This window comes from Triticum aestivum, chromosome 7B (genome assembly GCF_018294505.1).
Source record: "Triticum aestivum cultivar Chinese Spring chromosome 7B, IWGSC CS RefSeq v2.1, whole genome shotgun sequence".
Lineage (NCBI taxonomy): Eukaryota > Viridiplantae > Streptophyta > Magnoliopsida > Poales > Poaceae > Triticum > Triticum aestivum.
Genome location: NC_057813.1, coordinates 111809307 through 111827902, shown reverse-complemented (window position 1 = coordinate 111827902; position 18596 = coordinate 111809307). Strand labels below are relative to the sequence as shown.

The 18596-nt window shown below is 49.7% G+C and overlaps 1 protein-coding gene across 1 annotated transcript; it reads left to right on the top strand.

The window, feature by feature from the left end:
- The first annotated feature begins 11253 nt into the window (after positions 1-11253).
- LOC123155505 (uncharacterized protein At5g39570) lies at positions 11254-13858 on the top strand. The gene is made up of 2 exons (XM_044573670.1): positions 11254-12455; positions 13523-13858. Exons 1-2 carry the CDS (start codon positions 11457-11459, stop codon positions 13640-13642), a joined length of 1119 nt encoding a protein of 372 aa, XP_044429605.1. The 5' UTR covers positions 11254-11456; the 3' UTR covers positions 13643-13858.
- Positions 13859-18596: the final 4738 nt, after the last annotated feature.

Sequence of the window (18596 nt, the reverse complement as noted above, 5' to 3'; positions counted from 1 at the left end):
TGCTCTAGTGCTTCACTTATATCTTTTAGAGCACGGTGGTGGATTAATTTTGAATTGCTAGTCTCTCATACTTCACTTATATCTTTTTGAGAGTCTTTTAGACAGCATGGTATTTTCTATGGTTTTAAATTGGTCCTAGAATGATGAGCATCCAAGTTGGGTATAATAAAAACTATCATAGGAAGTGAATTGGATGCTATGATCAATTTGATACTTGATAATTGTTTTGAGATATGGAGGTAGTGATATTAAAGTCATGCTAGTTGGGTGATTATGAATTTAAAGAATGCTTGTGTTGAAGTTAGCAAGTCCCGTAGCATGCACGTATGGTTAAAGTTGTGTAACAAATTTGAAACATGAAGTGTACCTGGCTTGTGCATCCTTATGAGTGGCAGTCGGGGACGAGCGATGGTCTTTTCCTACCAATCTATCCCCCTAGGAGCATGCATGTAGTGCTTGATTTTTGATGACTTCTAAATTTTTGCAATAAGTATATGAGTTCTTTTGACTAATGTTGATTCCATGGATTATACGCACTTTTACCTTTCCACCATTGCTAGCCTCTTCGGTACCGTGCATTTCCCTTTCTCACCTTGAGAGTTGGTGCAAACTTCGCCGGTGCATCCAAACCCTGTGATACGATACACTCTATGACACATAAACCTCCTTATATCTTCCTCAAAACAGCCACCATACCTACCTATTATGGCATTTCCATAGCCATTCCGAGATATATTGTCATGCAACTTTCCACCGTTTCGTTCATCATCATGACATACATTACCTTTGTCATATTGCCATTGCATGATCATGTAGTTGACATCGTATTTGTGGCAAGGCCACCATGCATTATTTTTCATACATGTCACTCTTGATTCATTGCACCATCCCGGTACACCGCCGGAGGCATTCATATAGAGTCATATCTTGTTCTAGTTTCGAGTTGTAATTCATGTGTTGTAATCAATAGAAGTGTGATGATCATCATTATTAGAGCATTGCCCAAAAAGAAAAAAAGAAAGGCCAAAAAAGAGAAAAAAAAAAGAAAGGCCAAAGAAAAAAAAAGAAAGAAAAAAAGAGTAAAAGAAAAAAAAGAAAAAGAAAAAAAGGAAAATAAATAAAAGGGCAATGCTACTATCTCTTTTTCCACACTTGTGCTTCAAAGTAGCACCTTGCTCTTCATGTAGTGAGTCTCGTATATTGTGCTTCAAAGTAGCACCTTGTTCTTCATGTAGAGAGTCTCATAAGTTATCTTTTTCATACTAGTGGGAATTTTTCATTATAGAACTTGGCTTGTATATTCCTACGATGGGCTTCCTCAAATGCCCTAGGTCTTCATGAGCAAGCAAGTTGGATGCACACCCACTAGTTTTCTTTTGTTGAGCATTCATTTATAGCTCTAGTGCATCCGTTGCATGGCAATCCCTACTCCTCATGTTGACATCAATTGATGGGCATCTCCATAGCCCGTTGATTATCCTCGTCAATGTGAGATTTTTCTCCTTTTTTGTCTTCTCCACACAATCCCCATCATCATATTCTATTCCACCCATAGTGCTATATCCATGGCTCACGCTCATGTATTGCGTGAAGGTTGAAGAAGTTTGAGATTATTTAAGTACGAAACAATTTCTTGGCTTGTCATCGGGGGTATAGAAGTTGGGAACATCTTTGTGTGACGAAAATGAAGCATAGCCTAACTATATGATTTTGTAGGGATGAACTTTCTTTTGCCATGTTATTTAGAGAAGACATGATTGCTTTGATTAGTATGCTTGAAGTGTTACTATTTCTTTTATCAATACGAACTTTTATTTTGAACCATTTGGATCTGAACATTCATGCCACAATAAAGAAAAGTACATTGAGAATTATGCTAGGTAGCATTCCACATCAAAAATTCTCTTTTTATCATTTACCTACTCGAGGACGAGTAGGAATTAAGCTTGGGGATGCTTGATACGTCTCCAACGTATCTATAATTTTTTATTGTTCCATGCTATTATATTACCCCTTTTGGATGTTTATGGGCTTTATTTTACACATTTATATCATTTTTGGGACTAACTACTAACCGGAGGCCCAGCCCATATTGCTGTTTTTTGCCTATTTCAGTATTTCGAAGAAAAGGAATATCAAACGGAGTCCAAACGAAATGAAACCTTCGGGAGCGTGATTTTTGGAACGAACGTGATCCAGAGGACTTGGAGTGCAAGTCAAGAAGCAGCCGAGGCCTCCACGAGATAGGAGGGCGCCCCCCTCTATAGGGCGTGCCCCCTCGTGGGCCCCTCGGGCATCCACCGACGTACTTCTTCCTCCTATATAAGCCTACGTACCCCGAAAACATCCAGGGAGCACCTGAAACACAATTTCCACCACCGTAACCTTCTGTATCCGCGAGATCCCGTCTTGGAGCCTTCGTCGGCACTCTACCAAAGGGGGAATCGACCATGGAGGGCTTCTACATCAACAACATAGCCGTTCCGATGAGTTGTGAGTAGTTTATCACAGACCTACGGGTCCATAGTTATTAGCTAGTTGGCTTCTTCTCTCTTTTTGGATCTCAATACAATGTTCTCCCCCTCTCTCCTGGAGATCTATTTGATGTAATCTCTTTTTGCGGTGTGTTTGTCAAGATCCGATGAATTGTGGGTTTATGATCAAGTTTATCTATGAATAATATTTGAATCTTCTTTGAATTCTTTTATGTATGATTGAGTTATCTTTGCAAGTCTCTTTGAATTATCGGTTTGGTCTGGCCTACTAGATTGATCTTTCTTGCCATGGGAGAAGTGCTTAGCTTTGGGTTCAATCTTGCGGTGTTCTTACCCAGTGACAGAAAGGGTTGCAAGACACGTATTGTATTGTTGCCATCGAGGATAAAAAGATGGGGTTTATATCATATTGCTTGAGTTTATCCCTCTACATCATGTCATCTTGCTTAATGCGTTACTCTGTTCTTATGAACTTAATACTCTAGATGCATGCTAGATAGCGGTTGATGTGTGGAGTAATAGTAGTAGATGCAGGCAGGAGTCGGTCTACTTGTTGCAGACGTGATGCCTATATACATGATCATGCCTAGATAATCTCATAATTATTCGCTTTTCTATCAATTGCTTGACAGTAATTTGTTCACCCACCGTAATACTTATGCTCTTGAGAGAAGCCTCTAGTGAAACCTATGGCCCCCAGGTCTATCTCTTATCATATTTGCTTCCAATCTACTTTTATTTGCATCTTTATTTTCTGCATCTATATTATAAAATACCAAAAATATATTTATCTTATCATACTATCTCTATCAGATCTCACTTTTGCAAGTGGCCGTGAAGGGATTGACAACCCCTTTATTGCGTTGGTTGCGAGTTCTTTGTTTGTTTGTGTAGGTTCGTGGAACTTGTTGAGGAGCCTCCTACTGGATTGATACCTTGTTTCTGAAAAACTGAGGAAATACTTACGCTACTTTGCTGCATCACCCTTTCCTCTTCAAGGAAAACCAACACAAGCTCAAGACATAGCATAGCACAAGGCTACTCGCAAGTCGAGGGTATCGACTACGGTGAAACCTTTGCTCCCGTTGCTCGCCTTGAATCCATTCGTTTGTTGACTGCTTATGCTTCCCATCACAACTTTAAGTTACAACAAATAGATGTGAAGAGTGCTTTTCTTAATGGTCCTATTAATGAGTTGGTTTATGTCAAACAACCCCCCCGGGTTCGAGGACCCTTACTTCCCAGATCATGTGTATCAACTTGATAAGGCACTCTATGGCCTTAAGCAAGCCCCACGTGCGTGGTATGACCACCTTACCGAGTTGTTGCAAGATCGTGGATTTGAGGTTGGGAAAATCGATCCCACTCTTTTTACTAAGAAGGTCAAAGGGGAGTTGTTTGTATGCCAACTATATGTTGATGATATTATCTTTGGTTCCCCTAACAAAGCTTTCAATGAGGAATTTTCCGCTCTCATGACCTCTAAGTTCAAGGTGTCTTCGATGGGTGAGTTGAAGTTCTTCCTTGGTTTTGATATCAAGCAAAGAAGAGAAGGTACCTTCATCAACCAAGCCAAATACACTCAAGACATGCTAAAAAGATTCAAGCTAAGCGATGTCAAGCCGACTTCTACTCCAATGCCCACCAAGTGCCAACTTGACATTGATCCCAATGGTAAAGCGGTGGATCAAAAGGTATATCGCTCCATGATTGGCTCCCTGCTTTACCTTTGTGCATATAGACCGGATATCATGTTGAGTGTGGGAATGTGTGCACGGTTTCAAGCCGCACCGAAGGAAAGCCACTTTGTGGCGGTCAAGTGAATCTTCCGATATTTGGATCATACCCAAACTTTGGCTTATGGTACCCAAGAGGAGGAAACTTCAAGCTAGAAGGATATACAGATTCTGATTGGGCGGGAGACAAAGTGGATAGGAAGTCCACTTCTGGAGGGTGCCAATTTCTTGGTTGCTCTTTGGTGAGTTGGTCTTCCAAGAAGCAAAGTTGTGTGTCTCTCTCATCCACCGAAGCGGAGTATGTGGCGTTCGGTAGTTGTTGTGCACAACTCTTATGGATGAGGCAAACATTAAAGGAGTACGGTGTCATTTGTGACAAAGTGCCTCTTTGGTGTGACAATGAAAGTGCCATCAAGATTTCTCTCAACCCGGTGCAACACTTCAAGACGAAGCATATTGAGATTCGGTATCACTTCATCCGGGATCATATTAGGCGAGGGGAGATCGAGCTCAAGTATGTCAACACTCATGATAACCTTGCAGATATTTTCACGAAGCCCTTGGATGAAGCAAGATTTCGCGAGTTAAGGCATGAGCTAAATATCATTGATTCAACCAATGTGACTTGAAACCTTGCACACCCCACCACACTCATCTTGGTGTCTAGTTTAGGTGTAGGCATGGACATAGGGGGAGTGTTGTTCTCTCAATGAACTCCCCCTCCCCCCATTATGCATAAATTGATCAAGTCCTTCACATTAGCCATTTTTGATGATACTTGTGCTTCAAGGACGAGTTTTGGTATGGGCCCAAGGTTAAAATCTTCGCGGCGCCATACCTCTTGACTCAAACATAGGTGGCCTCGGCCACCGCCCTCTCTTGAAGAGGTGTGTTTTCTGTCCCCGTGCTAGTGTTCTCGTGGGTGTCTTTCCTCTTCTTGTCGTTTGTTTTCCCTTCTTTTGAGATAAGTCGGGTGTTGTCTAGAGGTTGAGGCTTGCTGGGCAGTACTACCGCTGGTGGTGCGCGATACTACCGCTTATGTTGACAAGCAGTACTACCGCCCACCAGCGCGGTACTACCGCTGAGGAGTGGGACCAGGGGGTTATATCGGGGCAGGGGGAGGTTTCATCTCCCTCATACCCATTCGCTCTGCCCCCTCGTTCCTCTTCGTCTCTCCAGCATCGCCTCGCCGCGGTAGGGCTCCAGCGGGCCTTCGTCTCTGAGCCTTCCCTCTCCATTCCCTTTGGTGGAGTCGATCCCCACCTCGTCCTCTTGCCATGGATGCCGGTATTGCCCCCCTTCCTCCTCTCTTTGTGTCTAGATTTTAGATCTAGCATTCTAGGGGCAATAGTGGTTGTATCTCTAGATTTTTGGCTAAATCTAGGCTTGAGTAGGTTGGAGAAGGCATCGAGACTTTTTGGATTAGCGTTTGGTAGGAGTATTTTTGAATTTGGCAGGCCGGTAGTGCCGAATTTGACCACGGCAGTAGGGAACCTCCGTTTCCCCGTTTCGAGCGGTACTACCGCTCCCTTTGGCGCGGTACTACCGCTCGGGCGGTACTGCCGCTTCCAGGTCGCGGTACTACTGCTGCTTGCCCAGTTCCTTCTTGTTCCTACCGTTCCCTGATCCTTTTTGTTGTGTTTGTTGGCTTATGCTCGTTCTCTCTGGTTGTTTTGTGTGTTCGTGTGTTTGGTTCCAGGTGATGAGCATCCTGAGCAGCAAGGCCACCGTGTCAACCCCGGTTGTGCAATGTCAAAGCGCTACCGCACTTCTGAGTCAGCAGGGGGTTCAACTAGTGCTCCACCGCCGCCAGCGGGTGCTTCCTCAAGTGCTCCACCTCCGCCTCAGCTCAAGAAGAAGTCTGCCATCAAGCCGAAGCCAAAGGGCAAAGCTGTGACTGAAATGAACGCCAAGGAGTTCTGGGCAAGGCGTCGCCGCAACCCCTATGTGGAAGACCAAGAACCCACTTTGGTCAACCGTCCGTTCTGGAACCTCTTTCAGTTTGCCATCTTCTTTGATGTGATCAAGGCCAAGAAGAATCTCTATGTTGATGTGCGCTCCATCGACATGGAATTTATGGAGAAGGATCCTGAGTACTTTGGTGAAGCCCTTCAGATGTGCTCTTAGCTGAACATTCTACATATTATGCAGTTCAACAAGGACTTTGATGCAGATATTGTGGCTCAATTCTATGCCAATGTCCATCTAGGAACGGATGAGGACAGGACTCTGACGTGGATGACAAATGCCGAGTTTCTTTCTGTCAAGTGGAAGGCCTTCATGGAACTACTTGGAGTGGAAGATCACGGGCTTGAGACTCTAGTCGGTTTCCGCCCTCACTGCAACGCAACCTCCACTCACAAGCAAGCTCTCTGGCCCTATTGTTCTGTGAAGATTCACCTCGAGACTAAGAAGCAAACCTATGAGCTGCCTGCTTTTCTAGACATCCTTCAATGTGTCTTTCGAGAGACTCTCTTCCCTCGCATCGGGAATCTGGATATGGTCCACTCCTATCTTGTGGACATGCTCCTCTTCTGTCAACACGAGAAGGAAGAGAACACTGGCGAGTCCCTGGACATTTCTCATGTTATGTGGTCTGAACTTCTATCTGTTGTCTCTGAGCGCAAGTGCCCGATCTATGGACCGTTCATCATGTTATTTATTGAGAAGGCCTGGGCGCGTGTTTATCCCAGGGCCTTGCTAGAAACTGGAGAGTTGGTCTCTCATGAGATCAAGCGTCTGAGGAAGAAGGACAACTAGGGCACCCCGGCCCCTAAAGCTGGGGGTTCCCCTTCCGCTGCTGCCATGGAGACCGAGGACGACGCTGATGCTGATGATGACACTGACTATGAGCCTTCTGGAGCAGAGCCTTCTTGGGCAAAGAAGCTCAAGCTCCAGATGAAGAAGCTTTTCTGCATTGAGTCTCATGGTCAGTACATGACTCATGTGGCTGAGAAGAAGGCCAGGAGACGTCACAAGGAGCTCATGCGTCAGTTGGGTGCGACGGTTAACAGTGGTTCTGAGGGTCAGATAACTGAGGAGGAGTGGATTCAGCAGCACTGCCCGTGGTCAGATTCTGACACCGAGTAGTTTCCAACCGATGACGGTGGTGCAGACGATCCCGCTGGGATATGATGGTCGAGATCCTTGCTTGCTATCACCTGGTGCCGTAGCAACACTCTTTCCCTTTTTTGGTGTCTCGATGCCAAAGGGAGAGAGAGTTTAGGGATTTGTGTCGTTGTTTGTTTTGTGAGTGTGTCTTTGTGGTGTCGTTGTGTTTTCTCGCCGTTTGCTTTGTTTGGTTTTGTGCCAGTGAGACCTAAGTTCCAGTCATATGGTGTGAGACATATGCTACATTATCTTTATATTATCATTATCTATGTCTATCTAGTACTTTGATATCTTATGAGTTGCATGCTTATCCTGTTATATTCCTTCTCTCATATATCCTGCCTAGGTTGTTGGTCTCTAAAATATAGGGGGAGTGTTGATCCTAGTATGTGTGCCGTGCAGTCCAAAGCACCTTATCTAGAAAGCACATATCTAGGGGGAGCCCATCTATATTTTAGAGTTGTGGGGTTTGCTTATGTCCTATGTCTTTTCCCGTATGTGCAAATCTCGTATTGTCATCAATCCACCAAAAAGGGGGAGATTGTAAGGGCATATTTATCCCTAAGGAGTTTTGGTGATTGATGACAATGCTTTTGCGGACTAATTGTGTGCGTTGAGTTTTCAGAGATTCATCCTTTGGCACGAGACGATTCCCTCCCCTCGGAGCGTTATTCAAGACGGTGCAGCTCTTTCGTTTCTATGTTGGTGGACTAGTTTCGTAGGAGTCACCATACTATAAAGAGGGGGTCCGCTTTGGTAAGGTTAGGGTGGAATCAACACTTACACATCTTTGTCACACCCTCTGAGCCTTTCCGCTTCAATGGAGTGCTCCTTCCCCTTCTTTGGAGCTTCGCTTGGTCCCAACAGTAGTACCACGGGCCACAGCGGTAGTACCGCTCAAGTGCATCAAGCAGCAGTACCGCTCCTCAGCAGTAGTAATGCTTGGGGCCCTCAGCCGTAGTACCGCTGCGGCTCCGTGCCCCTACCGCCTCGACTCGAGGGCTCGTTTTTCGTGTCGAGTTTTGCGGTACTAGTTGCGGTTGTGGAGGCGGTAGTACCGCCCCTACCACCGCGGTAGTACTGCTCTGGGTCCAGGTTCTCCCTTCGCTCTTCGCTCCCCTCTTGCGCGGTAGTACCGCGAGGTGGAACGGTAGTACCGCTGGTCTCAGCGGTAGTACCACCCTCCCCAGTGGTAGTACCGCTCTCTGCAGGGCAGCTTTGGGGGGTAACGGTTGGTTTGTTCCCCCCACTATATAAGGGGGTCTTCTTCCCCAAAGTTGACCTACCTCTTCCCCCAAAAGCTCTATTGTTGCTCCAAGCTCCATTTTCGCCTGATCTCTCTCCCTAGCCAATCAAACATGTTGATTTGCTCGGGAGTGGTTGAGAAGGCCCAGATCTACATTTCCACCAAGAGAAATTTGATTCCCCCCACTAATCCCTAGCGGATCTTGTTACTCTTGGGTGTTTGAGCACCCTAGACGGTTGAGGTCACCGCGGAGCCATAGTCCATTGTGGTAAAGCTTCGTGGTGTCGTTGGGAGCCTCCAATTAAGTTGTGGAGATTGCCCCAACCTTGTTTGTAAAGGTTTGGTCACCGCCTTTAAGGGCACCAATAGTGGAATCACGGCATCTCGCATTGTGCGAGGGCGTGAGGAGATTACGGTGGCCCTAGTGGCTTCTTGGGGAGCGTTGTGCCTCCACACCGCTCTAACAGAGACATACTTCCCCTCAAAAGGAAGGAACTTCGGTAACACATCCTCGTCTCCACCGGCTCCACTCTTGGTTACCTCGTGCCTTTACTTGTGCAAGCTTATTTGTGTTGTATCCCTTGCTTGCTTATGTGCTAGTTGTTGTTGCACGATATAGGTTGCTCACCTAGTTGCATATCTAGACAACCTACTTTGATGCAAAGTTTAATTTGGTAAAGAAAAATATAAAAAGTGTTAGTTGCCTATTCACCCCCGCTCTAGTCAACTATATCGATCCTTTCACAAACGAAGCAGCCGGACCTGGTACTTACCGCTGGGGGCGGGTTGGCCCGACTATAGGGCTCCTTGCCGATGTGCCACTCCTCCTCGCTGGGCTTGCAGTTAAAGAAGTAGTTGACATGACAGGCCACCTTCACCCTCGGCATCTCCTTGGTGGACATCCGACAGGAATCCCGACGGCCGGTCATCTGGCTGATGAGGTGCGACCGGAGTTGGAGGGGCGACACCCGGAGCATGACAAAGCCAGGTAGCAGGTCGGCCGGCTTGAGCCCCTCCTGGCTCGTCATCTCTTCCAGTCAGGCGAGGACGCTAACGATATGGGCCGACAGGCGCTTGGGCGGCTGCTGTTGCCAGTTGCCGCGTGGCCCAGCAGGCGGCCAGGGCACGAAGGCCGGCAGGTTGATATAGTCAACTTGACAACAAAGATTCCGGACGTAGAAGTACGATTTTTGCCAAAGTTTGGCCGACTCGTGCAGAGGGATAGACGGGAAGCGCGTGTCGCCTCCTGAGCGCCTTACGGCCATGCACGCCCCGCACTGGGCCGCTCCTCCTTCATCGACGTACCGAACTTGAGGTAGAACAACCTACCCCAGAGCACGATCGTCAGCACGCCGAGGTATCCCTCGCTGAAGGTGACGAAGGCCGACATGTACACCGCCGTGTTGGGGGTGAGGTGATGCGGTTGCAGCCGGTAGAAGTGGAGGAATTCCCGAAAGAAGCCGCTGGCCGGGAGCGCAAAACCACAAAGGAAGTGCGTACGGAAGACGATGTACTCACTGGGCTCCGCCCGCGGCGAGATCTCCGGCTCTGGGGGGTGCGCACGCCCACGTTGTCGGCGCGGGGAAGCCTCCGCGTCGCGCGGAAGAAGTTGATGCGGTCATCGTGGAGGTTGGAGCCCAACCATCCGCTCTTCGCCATGGCTCGGAGATGGCGAGGAGGAGCTCGGTGATGAAGACGACGGGCGGCGCAACGACAACGCGAGGCAGCAGAGCCGCAGCTGCTTCAACGGAGCAGTAGCCGCGTCGAGGCGGTGGCGATGAAAGGGTGGCGGCCGCAACAACGCTTCGGCAGCGGCGAAGCAGCGCAACGGCAGCGATGGCGAAGGGAAGAAGAGAGAGTGGGGAGGGGGGCGCGTGCGTTCTGCCGCCCCTCCTCCTCCGGGGCGTGGGATTAACTGCGCCCCACGCCCCGCACGCCCGCATATTCCGCACGGTTATGGCGCAATAAGTGCACCACGGAAGGGCAAACGCCCGCCTCGGCCGTAGCGGATCTGCGCGTGGGCCGAGGCCCAGTAGTGGCGGGCCCCAACCTGTGATGACGTCCTGTCACGCGCGTGGGCTGGCAGGCCGGCCTGGCCTGCAGGCACTGCGTGGCGCGCGTGTGGCGGGCGGCGCCTCCTCAACTCCCGCCTTGTCGATTTGAATTCCACCAGGCGGCCGCAGCCGCGACCGGCTCCTATCACCCGGCTCCTCCCATCCGGACGAAGCAGAAGACGGAGGATCTCTCGAAGGAGAAACTGCTGAGGCCCTTCGACTGCTAAAACCGTAGAACCTCACCAGCTTCGGTGACTACTGTCGGGAATAGACCCCGGGTAGCTTCATCTACACTTAACCATATTTCAAGACATCGGGGCAAGCCGCGCCCCTCAAGCCGACATGTCCCCAGTAAAAATCACGGTAAACACAGACGACAGTCACCTTATTACCCGGTGCGCATTCACATGATTTTGGTGACGCGGTCACCGAGGCCAGGGCGCGGCAGCCGAACCCGAACGTGCCGTTTTCACCCGTCGCACGAGCGGTCAGATCGGGACGGAAAACCACCCATCCATTGCCCCCGTGCCGCGCGTCCAGCGTGCCCTGTCGGCAGCCCGTCTTGAACACCTCACCCGGTGTCCCGGTCACCCCCAGTCCCAGTCCCACCGCCCAGCCACTCACCACCACGTGCACCCCGCGACTCCCACAGATCTCGCGTCCACCCCCACACGTCGCCGACGCGCTAATCGATCGCATCCCTCCCATCGCACCGCAGCATAAGCTCGCGCGCCCTTCTGGACTCCCAGGTCACACACCACTCCTTCCCCTCCCCTGATCTCCGCGCCGATCCCCCACCAGCGCAGCAGCAGCCATGGCGACCGCCTACAACCTCAGGTCCCGCGACGAGCCGGACGACTTCGACGAGTTCGACTCCACGCCCTACGGCGGCGGCTACGACCTCTTCGCCACCTTCGGCCGCCCGCTCCCGCCCTCCGACGAGACCTGCTACCCCTGCTCCGCCCCCTCCACCTCCTACGACGCGCCCCACTACGCCGCCGAGGAGCCCTCCCCCTACGCCCACCACCAGAAGCCCCAGCCCGCCTACGGCTTCCGCCCCCAGAACGAGCAGCAGCAGCAGCCCTCCTACGGCCGCGAGGATGACTCCGGCTACGGATCCAGGCCCAAGCCCAAGCCCCAGCCCGCATACGGCTTCCGCCCTCAGGCGGAGGAGCAGCGCCCGTCCTACGGCGGCGGCGGGGAGGACGACTCCGGCTACGGATCCAAGCCGCAGCCCGCCTACGGCTTCCGCCCCCAGCAGGAGGAGCAGCCGTCCTACGGCTCCGGCTACGGGTCCAAGCCCCAGCGCTCCGAGGAGGACACCTACGGATCTGGCTACGGCCGGAAGCCGCAGCAGGAGGAGCCCGCCTACGGGTCCGGGTACGGCTCCGGCTACGGGAGGAAGCCGCAGGCCGAGGAGAGCTACGGATCTGGGTACGGGAACACGACGCAGCCGGAGGAGGGCTACGGCTCCGGCTACGGGTCCAAGCCGCAGGTGGAGCAGACCTACGGCGGATCGGAGTACGGCTCTGGCTACGGAAGGAAGCCGCAGGTGGAGGAGAGCTATGGGTCGGGGTACGGAAGCAGGCCGCAGGGAGGGGGAGAGGAGTATGGTAGCGCTGGGTATGGTGGGAGGAAGACTGAGGAGGAGGGCTATGGTGGCTCTGGGTATGGATCTGGGAGGAAGGTGCAAGGGGAGGATGAAGGTGCGTACGGCTCTGGTGGGTACCAGAAGCCCAAGCCGTATGGAGAGGAGACCCAGGGTTCATATGGTGGTGGGTACGGCGGGGGAAACTATGGCCGCAAGAAGCAGGTGAGTTCCTGCCCGTTTCCGTTTACTGTTTTGAGCATATGATTTTGTTACAATTAACTTGTTTAGGCAATGGTCAAGGATCATGCAAGCAACTGCCCTCGTGGGTTTACTGTTTTGAGCTTATGCATTTTTTTGTGATTAACTTGTTTAGTGAGTGGTCAAGGAAAGGTTAGACGCTTATTACTTGTTGGCGTGGTTGCAATTGTGTCTTGCATCAGGTGGGAGATGATGGATACAACCATTTCTTGCCATTCAACTACATGTCGTTAGCTGACAACAGTTTATGGGTTTTGAAACGGGTTAGAGTTAGCATGCCAATGCACAATTTAGGACTCATGCTTTATTTGTTGGTCAAGAAATAAAAGAGTTGCTCGTATAGTAAATTTAAATGCTGGAAAGTGAAAAATGTTTTGCTGAATAGTACAGTTGTTATGCTAACATGAACGGTTCTGTTCTGTCGGTCCATTGAAATGCTTAGTGCACTGGGAATTTTTTCTTGTTCCCAGTACTCAATAAGCATGCTCACGTTTCTACTCAAAATTGAGTTAGTGTAATGTTACTTTTGAGTATTGACAACACTGATTGATTATATGTGGTGTTTCTTTTGATTATTTGACAGTAGTGATTCATCATTTACTTAAATACTGATATGGTTGCAAATTAGTCTGGTATATGCTATCGTTGTCTCCCAGAAGAATTTGTCAGAAATGTAGCTAAACAAATTAGTGAAAATCACACTAATGGTTATTCGTCTAAGATTGAACACCTGGCTTTAAGAATGCAATCTTATGACCCATACTCAACGCACATTTGATAACTTACATCATCTGTGTGCTTGAGTAAATGCAATCTTTGTAAATTTAAGCTAAAAAAATTGTGCCATAGCCCTCAGCAGTAGGAGTATTGTTTGCAATCTTGCTTGTACCACCTTTACGCTGTATTCTTTTTCCTTTTTTTGGTGCACTTCTTGAAGCAGACAAACATCATGCTTCCTCCAGAAGCGATCTCCTATGTTAAAATCAGATCTTTCTCATCGACCCTAAATATTCCGTGCTGCTTCTTTACAGGATGATGACTCTGATGACGAGAAGAAGAACCGTTACGCCAAGCGCGATGACTCCGATGATGAGAAGAAGGAGCGTTACGAGAAGCACCACCACCACCGCCGCCACAACTACGACGACTAAGCATCCAGCATGGTCTTGACCTGCTGCCATCGCCCCACGTCTCGCTGCTACACGAATAAAGATGGTCTTGTTTCCCTTGTTGGTGCCGGATCATTCCCCTTTTTTATGAACTTGTATGACTGCAACCTAAAGTGTGCTATGTGGGTGGCTTATATGTTTGAATTATCTCCTATTTGTGTGCTTGAGGTTATGTGTTTATGTACGTGGTTCGCTGCATGCTGTGTTTGAGACTGGGTTCTGCTTCGTTATTTGATCTTTGCTGCTGCTCCTCTTTGAACTATTGGAACTTGCTAGGCTTGAATATCCCATATTATCCATTGTAGACTTAGTGCTGCCATTGTTCTGTTTGGCGCCACAGCCCAGCCATGCGATTTTTTGTCCAAAAGGACCATCTGCCGAGTCGAATTGACAAAAAAGACTACCTCTGAATTTGTTTTAACAAAAGAGACCAGCTAGGCCGTGGCGGCCGGCGTGGCAGCAGACACCTCTGAATTTTTTTGACAAAAAAGACTAGCTAGGCCGTGGCGGCAGGCGCGGCAGCAGACACGTGACACCTGCCGCCACGCGAGGAGGCGGCAGAACCTGCCGCCACAACACCAGGCGGCAACCCTGAAATTACTGGAAATCCAGCGAGGCCAGCTGCGGCAATGGAACAGCCTGTGGTTGATGGGCCCTGCCCCCACACAATGTGGCGGCAGGTCTGCAGCAGCACCAGCCGGCTCTCTCGTTCTATTCTTTGTTCTTCCTGTGTTGTTAGGGCATCTCCAGTCGCGCCCCAGGAAGGCCTTCTCAGGCGTTTTTTTCACGCCGACGCCGAAAAAACGGCCCAGTCGCGCCCCCAGGAGGCCGATTTTCGCCGACTTGGGCCGAAAACAGCGTCGGCGGACCCAGCCCGAACCCGGCTCGCTGGGGGCGCCTGGGGGCGCCGGGCGAACTGTTTTGGCGCGAAAAAGCCGCGGGCCCGCCGCGTCAGCGACACGGCTCTCTTCTCGGCTCTTCGTCGTCCGCATCGCCTCGTTTCCCGCGTGGGCGCGAGGACGAGCACGTCGTCGTGGTCCTCGACAGCGACGACGACGACGACGACGCCGGCCCCGGACCGTCCAACCCGCCGCGCCAACCGGGGAAGGGATGCAGTAGGGACGGCGGAGGCGTAGGTGGGGGCGGCGACGACGACGACGACGATGACGACGACGGCGACAGCGGTGACTACACGCGGTTCTACAGCCTCCTCGGCATGTAGAACCGCGTGGGCGTGCGGCGAGGCGGGCGGCGAGGGAGACGGCGGGGGTAGCCCGTGGTAGTTTCTTTCTTTTTTGTAAAATATGTTTAAGTTTGAACGAACTCGCCGCTGTTTGCGTTAAATTTGAGTCGTTTTTGACTTTTTTGACTAACCATGGGCGGCGCGACTGGGGGGCAACACGCCCCCAGTGCGCGGTTTAGCGCCGGTGCGCCCCCAGGGGCGACTTTTTGCCCCTCCTGGGGGGCCAACGGCTGGAGATGCCCTTATTGTTAGCTAGTGTGTAATAGGCACGTTTGACTGAGATTTGAATCAATTTAAAGCTTGATTTTGAAGATGATGTAGTTGAAGAAAAGATAGATCAAGGTAAGACATATCCATTTTTGTGTTTTTCGCTCACATGCACGATGGTTTCGTACTGTATGATTAGTCTTAGAGCATCTCCAACAGCCGCGGTAAGCGCCGCGCGCAAAAATCCTGTTTGCCGCACGCGCTTCGGCTGGTTTAGCGCGGCCGCCAACGCTGGCTCCAGCAGCCGCGCTATAATGCAGCGCGCGCGTGCCGCTCCAGCAGAGCGCAAAAATACATCGCGCGCGCGCCGCACAAACCACATATACATTTCAAAAAAGAAGAACAAAAATGATCAAACAAACAAAATAAATCAACAATAATAAATAGTTCAATTTCGTTATCATTACAACTCAAACAAATAGTTTATCGTTCAGTACAACAAATAATGCAATAAACACAACAAATAATGTAGAAATCATGATGCTCTTTGTCGTTCATACCATGCCCACCACTCTTCAATCAGATCGTTCTGAAGTTCATTGCGCGTTGCGGGACGCCGAATGGCATGATAGGAGACAATAAAACGGGCTACCCTTTCAGCCCTCCGTTGCACTCGCACGGGATGTCCCAAGAGTTCATACTGTGAGTAGTCTAAATCTTGGCCACGCTCATTCTCGATGATCATGTTGTGCATGATCACACAAGCGTGCATGATGTACCAAATCATTTGTTGATCTCAAAATCTAGCCGGTCCTCTCACAATAGCAAATTGTGCTTGCAAAATCCCAAATGCTCTCTCCACATCTTTTCTAGCCGCCGCCTGAGCATTGTGGAAATCAAGATATTTCTTACCTTCCGGCTTTTTCAACAGCTTCATGAAGGTTTGCCACTTTGGATAGATGCCATCCGCTAGATAATAGCCATAATTGTACGTACGCCATTTGCTACAAACTGCACAGGTGACAACTCACCGTTTGCAATCTTATTCATCAGTGGTGACCGGTTGACAACATTTATGTCATTCAAAGATTCAGGCATTCCAAAGAATGCATGCCAAATCCAAGCCTCCTGATCGGCCACAGCTTCAAGGATTATAGTGAAACCTTTTTTTGGCCATGGAATTGTCCGTGCCATGCCTTTGGACAATTCTTCCAACTCCAATGCATGCAATCTATTGAGCCAAGCATGCCAGGAAAGCCGCGAGCGCTGTTCATCGCCAATAGCCTTGCGGCGTCTTCAGTAGTGGGAGATCTCAAATACTCCTCGCCAAACACTTGCACAATTCCCACTGCAAAGCGCTTGACACACATGATGGCTTGGCTCTCACCCATAGCTAAGTGATCATCAACTAGATCAGCCGGGATACCGTATGCCAACATACGCAAAGCGGCTGTCACCTTTAGAAAGGTGCTATGCCCGAGCTCTCCGGCGGCATTCCTCCTTTGCTGGAAAAACCGGTCATGACTCGCTAGTTTCTCTGCAATGTGCCTGAACAAGTCGGTGCTCATCCTAAACCGGCGACGAAAATACGACTCCGGGTATGTGGGATTCTCCACGAAATAGTTCTTCATCAATCTGTTATGGGCATCAATCCTATCTCTCCAAATTTTCTCTCGACCCATAACCGAACCACCGTGCTTCGGTTTTTTATTGATATGCATAGCTAGGATCATCGCAAGATCCTCCTCCTCTTCCATATCAAATTCTTCTTCGGAAGAATCAAACGACGAACTCATCTACAATGTTTAATACTATACTATAAAAACCCCAATTCAAAACATGCCCCAAATTTATGAAGTTTGAACAATACATACCTTGTACACGTTTTGTCGAACACCTTGCGGGCGCGGCGCGGCAGCGAGCGCTCGGGCGCTGTTCCTCGGACGACGGAGGCGCGCGAGCGCCGGCGGGACTAGGAGGGGATGGGGCGGAAGCGCGGCGGCGCGGGGATAGGCCGGGGAAGCGCCTGAACGGTTGCGGGAGGGCGCGGGCGGCGGCGGCGGCGCGGCCGGATGGGGGTGGAAGCGGGAGAGGAAGTGCGAGAGTGAGCGCTCGAGTGTGCCGCGCGTTGCAGCGGGCGCCCGAAATACACCGCGCGGGGCAGTGTTTCCGACAGCGCGCCCAACTCGTTTTAGCGCGCGCGGTTTTTGCGCGCCCGCTGGAGCGACCCGCCGCGTTGCGCGCACGCTAAAGCTGACTAATTTGCAGCGCGGCGCTAGTATAGCGCGGCTGTTGAAGATGCTCTAACATTGTATTCACTGCTATATTAGGCATTTAATAATATTTTGAGGAGTGTTTTGGAGCATTTGGAAAGTACGAAATGATCGTGCATGTAAGCAAAAAACACAAAAAAATGGATCTCATCTGGGTCTATCTTTTCTTCAACTGCAACATCTTCAAAATCAGCCTTCATATTGGTTTAAATTTCAGTCATACTTGCATATTTTCACACTTGCTAACATCAAATAAAGCAGAGAGCAGAGAGACACAGCCGAGCTGCTGCTGGAGACTTGCCGCCACGGTGTATGGCGGCAGGGCCCACTAGCCCATCCAATTCCGTTGCAGCAGCTGGTCTCGCTCGTCTCCGGTAATTCCAGGGCTGCCGCTTGCTGTCGTGGCGGCAGGTCCTGCCGTCTCCCCCGCGGCCTAGCTGGTCCCTTTTGTCATTTTTTTAAAGATGGCCTTTTTCATCAATTTGACTCGGCAAGTAGTTCTTTTGGACAAAAAAATCCAGCCATGCGACGTTGCTCCTGGTGCTCTTATTGGCGACAGCTGGCAGGACCTGTGCCTGAGTTTTCTCCATGGTGCATGCTGAACCCCGTGGACATCCCAGTTGCTCATTTTTGTGCACCTAGATGTGCCATAAGTAATGCACACCCAAGTCCCGTGTCATGGATTTTATGTGGAGATTCGTATTTCTTTTAATTTACTACTCTCAAGGTTCTAATAAGGTAATTTCAACACAAGATTTTATGTCATACTTCATACTTTTCTCATCGGAGTTTTTGAAGGAAGCATATAAGACATATTTATTGAAAGTTTTTTCCGCACGAGTTATCAAAGAGGCAATAACCACTATATGATGTATCATCATCTTTTTCTTGTTTCTCAGTGAGTTTGAAGTTTTAATAACACGTTGAGCACATTTTTTCCACAGAAATTTTTAAGAGCTTTTTCTAGATATGATACATGGAGATGCGTAGGTTAAGGGGTATGTTAGCACTTTGTTAATATGAAGTACTTGTTAAGGGGTTCCTCAAGAAAACAGTACTTATCAAGGGGGAGGGGTGGGGATCTTCCCTCATCCTAAGCACGAGCACTGATATGTGCACAACACTATGCACACGATTTTTGAATGACAAGTCCAATAAGCCCGTCCATGCATTGCAACAGACGGCAGCGCACCGCTAGATGGGCCATCGTGCA

Excerpts from the sequence above, each read along its gene's own strand:
- LOC123155505 (XM_044573670.1), top strand. The coding sequence starts at position 11,457 with ATGGCGACCGCCTACAACCTCAGGTCCCGCGACGAGCCGGACGACTTC. Across the intron at positions 12,456-13,522 it reads ACTATGGCCGCAAGAAGCAG|GATGATGACTCTGATGACGA; the intron begins GTGAGTTCCTGC and ends GCTTCTTTACAG.